The 13,045-nt window shown below is 46.1% G+C and overlaps 1 protein-coding gene across 12 annotated transcripts in view; it reads left to right on the top strand.

The window, feature by feature from the left end:
- The window catches only part of Fam222b (family with sequence similarity 222 member B), a 76,161-nt gene extending 64,273 nt beyond the window's left edge, over nucleotides 1–11,888 (top strand). For 7 of the 12 annotated variants that reach the window (XM_004857017.3, XM_004857016.3, XM_087191531.1 and 4 more), the window contains one exon: nucleotides 8,136–11,888. In XM_004857017.3, coding sequence (XP_004857074.1) covers nucleotides 8,136–9,742 — 1,607 coding nt within the window. In that variant the 3' untranslated portion in view covers nucleotides 9,743–11,888. The remainder of the gene's footprint in view (nucleotides 1–8,135) is intronic. The other 5 variants (XM_004857021.3, XM_087191535.1, XM_087191536.1 and 2 more) reach the window with 2 other exon arrangements.
- The last annotated feature ends 1,157 nt before the right edge of the window (nucleotides 11,889–13,045 follow it).

The following is a 13,045-nucleotide window of genomic DNA, read 5'->3' as shown; positions in this document are numbered from 1 at the left end:
TTGGAGACCATCTGGAAGCACTTCAGGAACAGTTTCTTGGTGTATAGCTCCCCCCCACACCTCATACTGGGAATCAAACTCAAGACCTTGGCCTTTGGTGCCGCTGAGCTAAATCTCCAGCCCGTATAGCTTCTTAAAGTTAGCTATAACCTGCTGGTCCATAGGCTTCAGTAGTGAAGTTGTACTAGGTGGGAGGAATACGACTGAGAGCCATGGAAATTCTTCAACCAATTCTTCTTCCAAATCTCATGGGTGAGCAGGAGTATTGTCCATGATGAGGAGAGCCTTGAGTGGTAAACCTTTGTCCTCTAGATATTTCTTAACAGTAGGACAGAACTCCTGACCCATTCAAGAAAACGTACTCTAAATTACCCAGGCTTTTGCATTAGATCTCCACATGATCCCTAGCCTATTCTTTATAACTGTATGTTTTCTGGACATTCTAGAGGTCTCAGAGTGATAAGGCAAGAGAGGCTTTAAGGTCACCACTCACATTGGCACATAGCAATAAGGTTAGCCTATCCTTCATAGGTTTGTGGCTTGGCATTTTCTTCTCTTCCTGGATAATGTATGTTCTCCTAGGTATTTTCTTCCAGAAAAGGCCAATTTCATCACAATTGAAAACTTGAGGGCCAGGGATTTAGCTCAGTGGTTCCGCTGTCTGCCTTGCAAGCACAGTCTCGAGTTCGATTCCCAGTACCAAAAAAAGAAAAAAGAAAACTTGAGAGCAAAAGCCATTTCTCTGCGTAATCCTTTTAAAATGGCGTATGTAATTTTCAGCAGCCCTTTTATCAGCACTGGCTGTTTCACCTAGTTACACTATGAACCCCAGTTCTTTTTTTTTTGGTACCAGGGATCGAACTCGGGACCTTGCACTTGTGAGGCAGGTGCTGGAACCACTGAGCTAAATCCCCAGCCCTGAACCCCAGTTCTTGCTTTAAAATTGTGAAACCACCTCTTACTGGTATGAAACGTTTTCCATTATCACTTGCTGATGGATTATTCTTTATAAGATCTGCATTTATAGCCCTAGCTTTTTCAGAAATTATAGACTCAGATAAGCTATAACCTGCCATCTGCCTTTTGTTTATCCACACTAACAATAGTCTTTTATGCTAATTTTTTTTTTTTTTGGTTACTGGGGATCGAACTCGGGTCCTTGCGCTTTCGAGGCAGGCGGCAGAACCACTGAGCTAAATCCCCAGCCCAACAATAGTCTTTTTACCTTGTCTAACACTGTTGATCGTGACTTACTGATTTGAATAACACCTTTAGCAACACTAGCTTCGTTATACAAATCTTTTCTCTGTAAGGCTGTTGAGATGGTGGATTTCAACATGCTGTACATATTAGTGAGATCAGTTCCACAAATACCACTCACATTTCTCCACAGTTTTCCCTCTTTTCAATTGTGATTGCTTTCTTTACCGTCCCTCCCTTCCTTAGCTTCTTTTCTAGCGTTTTGGGGGCCATTTTGATAGGAGTAATTGTAGCGATTATATAAAGCACTGATGAAATCATGTCCACAAACACATGCATCAGATTGACACGCATCAGACAAACATGTGCAGACTGATGCTTACATATGTTTACATACGCTTTTCTGGTATTGCAAGCGTTTACAACTGCTCAAGCCACCAGCATATGGGTCATAACTCAAAACTTTGGTTGTAAGTTAAAACTAAAATTCCAGTCATAACCCAAGTTGTTCCTATATGCAGCCAGTCATTGAAGGTCCATTGTATAGGCATGCACCACTATAGCCAGCAAAAAGTTCTGTGATAAACAAGGGCTGGTAGTGTATCTCCGTGAATAGAGCAGTTGCCTAGCATGCACAAGGCCTTGGGTTCTATCCCTAGTACTAGAACAAAAAACTAGTTTTGTGATTTCAGGTGGTAGAGCCTAGTTTCACTTAAGAGTATGACCTCAAGGGCTGGGGATTTAGCTCAGTGGTTCTGCCGCTTGCCTTGCAAGTGCAAGGTCCCGAGTTCAGTTCCTGGTACAAAAAAAAAAAAAGAATATGGCCTCAGTGTGCTTCCATTTAGCTGTAAATGTCTCTAGTTTCTCATTTATGGCTGCATAGTATTCCGTTTCATGAAAAAAACCCCATATCTTCTTTATCCAGTCACCAGTTGATGGGCATGGTAGAGCCTAGTTTCAATCCCAAGGACAAAAACAGTTTTGTGACTCTGCTGAGCCTTTTTATGCACCCCATCCTCCAGAGGGTGTTTTGGTTTTGGTTTTTTGTGATGCTAGCAACTGAGAGCCCACAGTCTCATGAATGCTAGGTAAGCACTCCTTGCCAAGCCACATCTCAAGCTTTTAGAAGGGTCTTATAAATAGCTGGAAACACAGAGCTTAGGATCTATGGGGTGAGTGGTACACAGGCATTTATAGTTTAATATGCTTTAGATTTTAAGATTTAGCTTGGGCTGGGGCTATGCTTAGTGGCATAGTGCTTACCTAGTATGTACAAGGCTCTGGGTTTGATCCTTAGCACTGCAGAAAATAAAAAAGTCAGCTTGAGTTATGGGAGATGGACCAAGGGTTAAGAGATAAGATATGTGGCTTTGTAATGTAAGTTATCTGACTAATAGCTTCCCAATTGGTCCCTTCTGTCTTTTTTTGGTAGTACTGACAATTGATTTTTCTTTCTTTATTTATTTTTTTGCGACAGGGTCTTGCTATGTATTCTAGGTTGGCCTTGATCTCACTATGTTGTCCAGGCTGGCCTCATACTTTTGGTGATCCTCCTGCCTCAGCCTCCTTAGTACTGGAATTACAGCATGTGCCACCACACCTGGCTAATTTTTCATTTTGAGACAGGGTTGCTCTATGTTTGCTAGGGTCAGCTCAAACTTGTGATCCTTCTGCCTCACCCTCCCAAGTGCTAGGATGGTATACATCATTGCACCCAGCTCAGTCCCTTCTTTTTCTATACTCTCTGCCTTTTCTCTGTGTGAGGGAGACTATAATACATTTCCTATCTTTGATGTATAATTTTCCAAAGAACAGACTAGGTTAGAGAACATACTGGCTTTGGATGAATCCAGAAGCTGTAGAGGCCACAATTGGGGACAGGTCAGTACGCTCCTTGAACTGTTCTGGATTGTATATTCCATGGTGTCATTTGCTTTGAGAGTCTTCAGTCATTTTGGAACTCTGTGCTTACAAGTATGTCTTTCTGACCCATCTTCTAGTGCCTCAAAAATGTAATTTTTCTAATTTTTTCTTCCTTAACTCCAAGCTTCACTTTCCTAGCTCAGGATCCAGGTATATAGTTTTGGCTCATAAAATATTTACTGTGGCCAGGCATGTCTGTAAGCCCATCACTTAGAGAGGCTGAGGCAGGGATGATTATGAGTTCAAGGCCATCCTGGGTTATATATTGAATTCAAGAATATCCTGGATTGGGCTGGGGATTTAGCTCAGTGGTTCTGCTGCCTGCCTCGCAAGCACAAGGTCCCAAGTTCGATCCCCAGTACCAAAAAAAAAAAGAATAGCCTGGACTACATGGTGAGACCTTGTCTCAAAAAAAAAAGGAAGTGATAGCACATGCCTGTATTCCTAGCTACTCAGGAGGCTGAGGCAGAAAGATCAAAAGTTTAGCCCAGCCTGGGCACTTAGTGCCTGTCTCTAAATTTACAAAAGGGAATGAGGATGTAGCTTAATAGTAGGATGGAAAAAGAAAAAGTAGTAGGATGGAAGGAGAGATAAATGTCTGAAATTATCCAGGGTCCTTAGTCTTCACACCATGTTTTAAATGACAACTTTGACCTAATTTATGACAGATACTTGGGCCTTCTGGGATAAATGCCACTTGCCTATTTCTGCTTCTTTAGATGCCTGTCTGCCCCCTTGTGGAGGTGGCTGAAAATGGAGAATTCACCCAATGACTAGATAAACTCATAGAGATATTAGAAATAATAGCTAACATTTATTGAGAGTTTACCACATGCCAGGCACTTGGTTCAATGTTTTTTTTAAATGTTGTCATTTACTTGTTTTGGTTTTGTTGTTGTTGTTTTTGTTTTTCTTGGTACGAGTGATCGAACTCGGGACCATGCGCTTGCAAGGCAGGTGCCGGAACCACCGAGCTAAATCCCTGGCCCCTGGTTTTTGGTTTTTGAGACAAGGTCTCACTATGTTGCCCAGGCTGGCCTTGAATTCCTGGTCTAAAGCCACCTTCCTGCCTCATCCTCCTAAGTTGTTGGGACTATAGGTATGCACCACTGTGTCCAGTCATATGTTGTCATTTATTCCTTAATAATTCCATATGGAAATTACTTTCTCAAGGTAAGGCAAAGAGGGTTTGTCACTCGCCTGTGTCACACGACTATCAGTAACTGATGTAGAACTCACGTTCAGGTCAGATTCCACAACTTGTGTTTGAAACATACTAGCTGTGCCCTCCAGATGCAGGTTCCTACTACATATGCCACTCTTGTCTTCTGACCTTTAAAATAGGAGGATAAGCAGGGACATCTCTAAGAAGGTTGGATGCAGGAAAAGTTTTTTCCTTCCAAACCCTGAGCTAGACAATAGTGCTTTCTGCCATATTTAATGCTCAGGCTCAAGGCCAGGGTGTCCTACAGTTGAGGATTCCTTATCAGTTTGCTTTGTCCTATCCTTGGGCAGACTCAACCAAATGTGCTGTCCTTGGACAACTATTAACAGTTGTGGTTCCTGTTCACACAGCATGTTCCTGTTCATAGAGTTTCTTGATCTTGGTAATACTTCTGTGATGTAGGAAAGCAGGTATCATTTCTGTTGCTGAGTTAGGAATGACTGAGACTCTCAGGCAGAGAAGGAAGCCAGTGCTTGAATCTAGATCTAACTTTTTTTCAACAGTAGGTTCCATATTCTGTTATGTCTGTATTAGTGATAGTGTTGGTACCAGATATTTATAATGTATCTTTCTTTGCTTTGTTTTGTTTTTTTGTACCTGGGATTGAACTTGGGACCTTGTGCTTGCGAGGCAGGAGGCAGAACCACTGAGCTAAATCTCCAGCTCTTTGGTTTTTTTGAGGCAGGGTCTTACTGTGTAGTTTAGCCTGGTCTTGAACTCACTATGTCGCTTAGGCTGGGTTTGAACTCATGGTGATCCTCCTGCTTCAGCCTCCCAAGTGCTGGAATTACAAGTGTGCACCACCATGCCCGGCTTAGTATGTTTCTTAAAAGCTATGTATCTGCATTAGCCATGCAGTTAGGGGGAATATGTTACAGAACAAAGAAAGTTGCCAGCCTGACCGTGTGATAAGAAAGTGTTGAGAAACAAGTAGGGTGTGGTGGTGCACATCTGTAGGCCCAGCTACTCAAAAAGCTGAGGCAGGAAGGTTACTTGAGTCCTGGAGTTCAAGGCCTATTTGCCCAACATAGTGAAATCCCACCTCAGAAGAAAAAGGAAAATGTTGAGGTAAACATGTTTTGTTAAAGGTTGAGCTTAACCATGGTACATGAGGTGGGTGGTACTGTATTTCCGGAATGTGACCTCCTTCTTACTCAACATACTCACCTCATCCTTGTGGTTTTTCTTAACAAAGATTCTGTACCTTGTGTTCACTGTCTCCAGCCTCATTTTTATTAATTCTGATTCCTTTATTTGACTGCCCTTTTTACCATTGTCACTATCAGGGGAGGCAGGACAAAGAAAACTAATCAAAATGGCTGAGTGTCCCATTCCATACACCTGAATTGAGCCTAAGCTGCCCTGTCACCTCTGCTAGGAAAAAAGTGTTTGCGGCCAGCCTGGGCAACTTAGTAAGTTTGAGCCCAGCCTGAACTGCATAGTGAGACTATCTCAAAAAACAAACAACAAAAACAAAACAAAAAAACCCACTGACAGTTGATACTGACTTGGAACAAAGGAACTCTTGCTACTTACTGTACCACTCTTTCACTTGGATTTCAAAGAGTAAAGCCCACCACCAAAAAGGCGGCGGAACCACTGAGCTAAATTCCCAGCCTTTTTTTTTTTTTTTTTGAGACAGGGTCACCTTCTGTAGTTCAGGCTGGCCTCAAACTTTGGTGATCCCCCTCCCTCGGCCTCCTGAGTGCTGGGACTGCAGGCATGCACCACCATGCTTGGCTAGAGAATCTTAAATTTTAAGTTCGTAGACTCTGATTTAAACATTTAATTTATGTATGAGCATCTATTCTATACATAGCAAATACACCAGGCTATTGAATATGTTGGAGTCATCTACTAAGTACAAGGCATTATACCAGTATTTGAAAACACAGTTTTTCCTTTCTGTATCCTCTTTTTGCTCAGGTTAGCCTTCTCAAGCATGGGACCAAATTTGTCTGTCCCTCCTGGACTTGAGCTTTCTTTTCCTGCTTTCAAGAGCAGCAGTTTCTAAGCAGTTGTTACAGGCTAACCAGCAATGCCACCAAACACTGGCAGCTGTGCCCTTTTCCTTCTGATACACTGACTTGTCTGCTTCTATTCCCGTTGATGCCCAGTGACGTGACTTTGAATGGGGTCTCCTTTGGGCCAAGGCCAGCCGAGGCCACAAGCTGGGCATTCAGCAGATCAGTCCTTGGTCTGTCCTGGCTGCCTTCTGCAAGGGAGGAAGTAGGGGCAGAGTCAGCTAGCTGAGCCCAGGCTCACAGCCAAGCCCATTTCCTTATACTTTGAGCAGACTGTTCTTACTCATTCAGCAAGCATTTATTAAACACCTTTTGTGTATACTTGGGAGTGACCCCTCCTTTGGGAGAGGGAGAACAAAGCAGAGACCCCTTGCCGGACAGGGGCATCCTTAAAGAGCTCTTCTTTAGGGAACCTTTTCCGTTTTGACTGGAAGCCTGACATCCGCTGGAGCTCCCTGATGGGAGGCACCCGGAGATAGGAACAAAGAGACTGTTAACATTAATGAGATGCATTGAGTGGGTATTTCTGCAGTCTCCAAAGGAAGGCAGGTTTTTCCTCTTTCTTTTTGGAAAGTAACAGCTGACATGGACCAAATACAGACTATTTTTGACTCCCAGGACTCAAAGATGCTCTGAATCCTTTCTTCCGAATTCCTTCCCTGCTGCTCTGCCATTTATTATCACTCTCCAGCAGCCAAATAAATAAAGCCTTTTGATCTTCACCCAGTCAGGCACCAGAGTAAACTGTAAACAAAAGTGAACTTGTGACATGGGGATGGGGAGAGATGTGGGCAGCTTCTTCCTCTGCTCCTGAAAAAAAAGTGTCTGTCCTGTCTGCTGTCTGAAGTGGGCATGGTACCCCACTGCTGAGGCACAAGGGGAAAGCTGACCCTCATTGGCCACTACATACTGAAGCTTAAGTCACTCTGGATACCCTCTTTATCAGGGTGTCATGAGAAGAGTCCTACTGGCCACAAAAGCTGTCATGCAATCCTGCTTAGAGCCTTCAACCCCCATGCCAGTTTGGCTGGTAGGAACGTAAGAGTTCCATGTAGCAGAAGAATTCTTGGTTACATCTATAAGAATTGGCAGATTCTGGCTCTCTCTGATATGGGACTTTGCTGGATGTGATGATACACACCTGTAATCCCAGCTGAGGCAGGAGGATTGCTATGAGTTTGAGGCCACCCTGGGCTACTCACTTGAAAGCCAGCCTGATCAGAGTGAGAGCGTGTCTCAAAAAACCAAAAACCACAGCAACAAAAAAGAAACTAGGTGTGGTGGCACAAGCCTTTGAACCCAGCATTCTGGAGACTGAGGCAGGAGGATCACAGCGAGTTCAAGGCCAGCCTGGGCTCCATAGCAAGACCCTGCCTCAAAAAAAAGGGGGGATTTAGGAAGTTACTTTGCCATTCTGTTTTTTCGTTGCTTCATTTATAAAATGGAGATTCTGAGTGTACTTGCCTCCTACAGCAGTAGTGAAGAAAACTGAGATAGACTACCCCTTGGCACAGGGACTGGTGCTCACTATATGTCCTTACTAAATGCCACCAGTACTTGTTATTGTGGGGGCTGAGGCTGGATCTAGAATGAAGGCTACAGAAACCTAATTTTCATGCCACGCCCTCAACAGGGGAATCTAGAAAGGCTGGTTGGCTTGGCACTGATGAGCTCCCTCCCTCTTTGCTCTCCCTCTTCTCTCTCTCTCTCTTTCTCTCTCTTTCTCTTTCTCTCTCTCTCTCTCTCTTTCTCTCTCTCTCTAGGGGACACTACACAGAAAATGAGAACTGCTCACTATCCTACCCCAGCCGAATTGGACGCGTATGCTAAGAAGGTCGCAAACAACCCACTGACTATAAAAATCTTCCCCAACAGTGTGAAGGTTCCCCAGCGGAAACACGTTCGTCGTACTGTGAACGGCCTCGACACATCAGCCCAGCGCTACAGCCCCTACCCGACTCAGGCTGCCACCAAGGCAGGCCTGCTTGCCATTGTCAAAGTGCCAGCCAAAAGCATACTCAAGGACTTTGACGGCACCCGAGCCCGGTTACTACCTGAGGCCATCATGAACCCCCCAGTGGCACCCTATGCTACTGTGGCACCCAGCACTTTAGCCCATCCCCAGGCCCAGGCTCTGGCCCGTCAGCAGGCCCTGCAGCATGCACAGACCCTGGCCCATGCCCCTGCCCAGACGCTGCAGCACCCTCAGGGTATCCCGCCACAACAGGCACTGTCTCACCCTCAGAGCCTCCAGCAGCCTCAGGGCCTGGGCCACCCTCAGCCCTTGCCCCAAGCCCAGGGCTTGGTCCACACTCAGGCCCTGGCCCACCAGGGTCTCCAGCACCCCCCCAACCCCTTGCTGCATGGAGGCCGGAAGGTGCCAGACTCAGATGCCCCCCCGAATGTGACCGTGTCTACCTCAAGTATCCCCCTTTCGATGGCGGCAACTCTGCAGCACAGCCAGCCCCCGGACCTGAGCAGCATCGTGCACCAGATCAACCAGTTTTGCCAGACGAGGGCAGGCATCAGCACTACCTCAGTGTGTGAGGGCCAGATCGCCAACCCCAGCCCCATTAGTCGCAGTCTGCTCATCAATGCAAGCACGCGGGTCTCGACCCACAGCATCCCCACACCAATGCCTTCCTGTGTGGTCAATCCCATGGAGCACACCCACGCGGCCACGGCCGCATTGCCTGCTGCAGGCTCTGTCAACCTGCCCACAAGCATCTCTCGAGCCCCTGCTGGCTACCCTAGGGACCTCAAGCCAGTTGCCTGGAACCAGCACCAGCTGGTTCACTTACAACAGATGTGCAGCGAGGCTGGTGGGACGCCAGCCCCTGGCCTGGCAGGCAAGCATGCAGCAGGACGTGAGTTGGCAGGGCCTGGCTTTGTGGGCAAAGCCCCTACCTACCCGCAGGAACTCTGCCTGGCACAGTCCTTCCATCTGAAGCCACCCCTGGAGAAGCCAACCCCATCCCCACCAGTCAACGGCCTGGCAGCCCCACTGGCCTACCCTAACGGTCACTACTTCCAACCCCTGTGGAACAACATTCTGCCCACTCCTAATAGCGACAGCTCGGGGTCTCAGGACCTTGCCATGCCATTCCATGGCGGGCAGGCCACAGGTGCACCCCTTGACTGTGCAGCAGTTCCTGGGGCCCACTACCGAGCAGGGACTGGGGGCGGTCCAGTGGCAAGCCAGAACAGCTTGATGCAAACAGTGGATTACCTGAGTGGGGATTTCCAGCAGGCCTGCTTTCGAGAACAGAGCCTGGCCATGCTGAGCAAGGCCCACCGAGCCCCTGGCAGCCGAGCCCCTGACCCCACAGATAGTCGAAGTCTTCATATTCAGCATCCGGGGTATAGATAGGGAGGCATGGTACTTTGCTGAAGCAACATGTCATACATCTACATCGCCCTCCTAGGTTTAGTCTTACTTTTAAGTAACTGGATAGTTTCAAAGTTTCGCTGCTCCAATGTGATCATTCTTAGATGTCTGAGGAAGGGAACGTGGCAGGAACTAATTGGGGGCAGAAGAGGTCCTCTTAATCCTCCCCTCCAGCAACTTGTGTTTTTATCTTAGAACCTAACTCTAACACTAGGCTTTTATCTTCTCCACTGCCTGCCAGGCTCTCCACCTCAGCCATTTCAGACCATCCTCCCATCTTTTCCTGAACCTCTGACGAGAACTGGGATGTGACTAAAGGAAGGGGCCTAGGCCCCTTCGCTCTAGGCCCTTTGTCTTGCTCTTTGGGATTAAGAAGCCAGACTTTCCAGTGCTCTAGAAGCTAATTCCTTATTCACCCAAAGATCTCAAATCAAAACTAACCCAATCTTCGTCTCCTTTCCCTTACGCAAGGCCATAGCCTTGAAAAATGGAGAAAAAACCCTTTCTATTGGTGTCTTGGTTCCTGACTTTCCTTCCAGACGTAGCAAAATGCAGTGGGCAGCTGGCATCCCAAGATTCCTTCTCACCATTGTCTGTCTCCTAACTTAACTGCTGTTCTCATCCCTACCCCCCTTTTCCCTTCAAAAAAAAAAAAAGCAAAAAAATAAACTACCTTACTTGAGAAATTAGGTAGGTGAGGGATGATCACATTGGAGTTTGGAATTAAAAAACACCAAAAAAGGAAAAAAAAAAAAGTTAAAATGCATTTGGTTCTCCCTACACTGGCTAAGAATATTGCTCTACACTGTAAGTTTTAAATGTCATGTTTCTGTATGAATGTAGTGAGGGTTTGAGTAGCAGTGTGTATGAGTGGCCCCACAGGTACACTGACCCTCTTAATCATCTCCCTTTGCAGCCCCTCAGATTAATGAAGGAGAAAAAAAAAAAAAAAACAACACAAAGCCTTAAGCTCTTTGAATTCTTCCTCTACCAAATGAGCATGGTTGTAAACTGCTGGAAATGGGCCTATGTTGGAAACAGCCCTTCCCGCCCCTGCCCATTCTTAGAGCATCCCCCATCCACTCCATGCTCTGTCTCATTCCTAAGTGATAAATTAGTTGGCTAGAAATGTAACTCTTCTCTGTAACTTTATATTTTATTGTAAATCTTTGCACCCCTCTTCTGATAAAAGATGCAGTTGGGCTCTGACATTTTTTTAAAAAAACCAAATAAGCCCTTACTTTTCCTCGTTTGGGGGAATGTGAGCTGATACTGAAGGTTTTGGGTTCTGTTTACTGTCCACTCTTCTTAGCCAGAAATTCTCTAGTGATCTGAAGCAGTGTGACTGAAGACCAGTTTTTAAATTATGTGTTGGCAAGTTGCCTTATGTTTAAAAAAAAAAAGCCTGATTGTGTTATGCCAAATGATAGCAACATGAAGTCCTAATTTATTGTCCTAATTGTTTTACTGCCCTCTGTGAACACTGGTACCTCCCTGTCCCTGAGCCCTCAGGAGCCCCTGCAGCTTCTGGTACAATGCCTTCTCCCCAGGTGTTGACTACCGTCTTTCCCAGGGTCCCCTTCCAGGTCCCACTTTTTGGAATCAAACTTAAAAGAGCAGTCCTGTCTCCCTTACCTCTTGCTTGATCTCCAAATCAGATTTTCTTGCGGAAATCCCCCCCCCCCCCCGACACACAAAGCCTCTCCCTGAAGCTGCCACTATAAGAAACTGGACCAGACACCAACTTGGCTTTAAGTCAACCTCAAACCCATCTCTTCCTGTGTAGGGGTGCAAGTTTCTGAAGCTCACTCCCACCCCTAGTCTGCATGGAAAATGTACTGCCCACCCCTACAAATGCCCTCATGTCTGGTGTGAGATGTTTCCTAGTTCAACCTGAGTCCCCCTGCCCCTCTGCCAGCCAACCCCTAACCAGCAATAAAGGTCCAAGCCAGGGCCTCCTATCTATACTCTTTGCCTCCATCCCGTGCCATCCCTAGGGAAAACCTGGATTCCCCACTCTATCCATATACTGTAGCATTCATTCTCCATCTCTCACCTCACCTGTGGTGGTTTATGGGTGTGATGGGGTTTTTAAGATTATTATAAACCAGTAAAGAGAAAAAACTCACCTTTTGACCTTGTCCTATTCCTTTAATGCAGTGAATGTTTGAGGTGGTTTTTTTCTTATCTAGAAGGGGACTGATTCCTTTGTGTGATGGTGGTACCCAAGTCCTCCCCAATGCATTACCCCAGGTAAGGTGCTGGGCAGTTGTAGGGTATGACTAGACAGTTCAGTCAGCAGCCCTGGGGTGGGGGTGGGGGTGGGAGGATGATAGCCCATGTTTTGCCAGGGCCTCAGTGTGCAGTGATGGATGAGTATGGTTTGCTGCCTCACTGGAGGCAGAGTCCTACCACATTTTCACTCCAAAGGCATCAAAGAAATGTCATCTTAATTTGCCAGTAAAGCCAATGGAAAAATTTAAACCTTTCTTCCTCCAACACTATTTCTAAGGGTCTAATGGGTAAAGGTAATGAGTGCTATAATCTGTAACATGAAAACTGCCCTGCCCTTTGTGATTTGAATTTTCTCATGTATCAAATAGGAAAACTTGTCCTTTTATCTACAGGGGAAATAAACCAAGAGATATTTGAACTACACTCCCTTTTCTATTGGGTTTAGATTTAAGCCAAAATGTGGTAGAAGTAAAGATTGATAATATAGGATATAGGATTCAGGGAAGATGAAAAACCCTTGGTACCAAGACTCAGCTCATAGCTTTCTGAACACTGGTGGAGTTCAAAGCACTCTTCCCTCCTCAGTCTCCCCTTTTTTGTGGGTGGCCATTTATTAAAGTGCTTTGCCTTTTACTTATGCTACCCTAAGAAAGCCCTCTAAGGTCACACTCGCAGTCTGCTCAGGGTCAGAGTAGACAGTGATTCCTGGGGTGAGGTAGGTGTTTGGGGAATCCAGCTCACAGTGATGCAGAATCTGACCCAAGTTCCACAAAGTATGACTAGCACTGGAACGAGGGCCAAGCCCAGTAGGCTGGCTGAGAAGGGTTCAACTGCAAGGCCTCGTTGAGATGCTGGAAAGGTGGTTTTGCCTCTTGCCTGCTAGAAGTAGCTCCTCTGCTAGAACCCATGGTTTTCCCTGCCAATTTCCAGGCATCACTGTACCAAAGTGGTTTGGTGAGGGACCTATGCCCTAGAGAGGTGAACCCCATGGTCTTCTGAAGAGAAGACTGTAGAGCCCCACAGGCTGGCTAGCTCTGGCTCAGTCCTTTC

The sequence above is a fragment of the Heterocephalus glaber genome, unplaced genomic scaffold, assembly GCF_053883595.1.
Source record: "Heterocephalus glaber isolate CG9 unplaced genomic scaffold, H.glaber_assembly_v1.0 deba00001564, whole genome shotgun sequence".
NCBI lineage: Eukaryota > Metazoa > Chordata > Mammalia > Rodentia > Bathyergidae > Heterocephalus > Heterocephalus glaber.
This window is presented reverse-complemented; position numbering and strand designations above follow the sequence as displayed.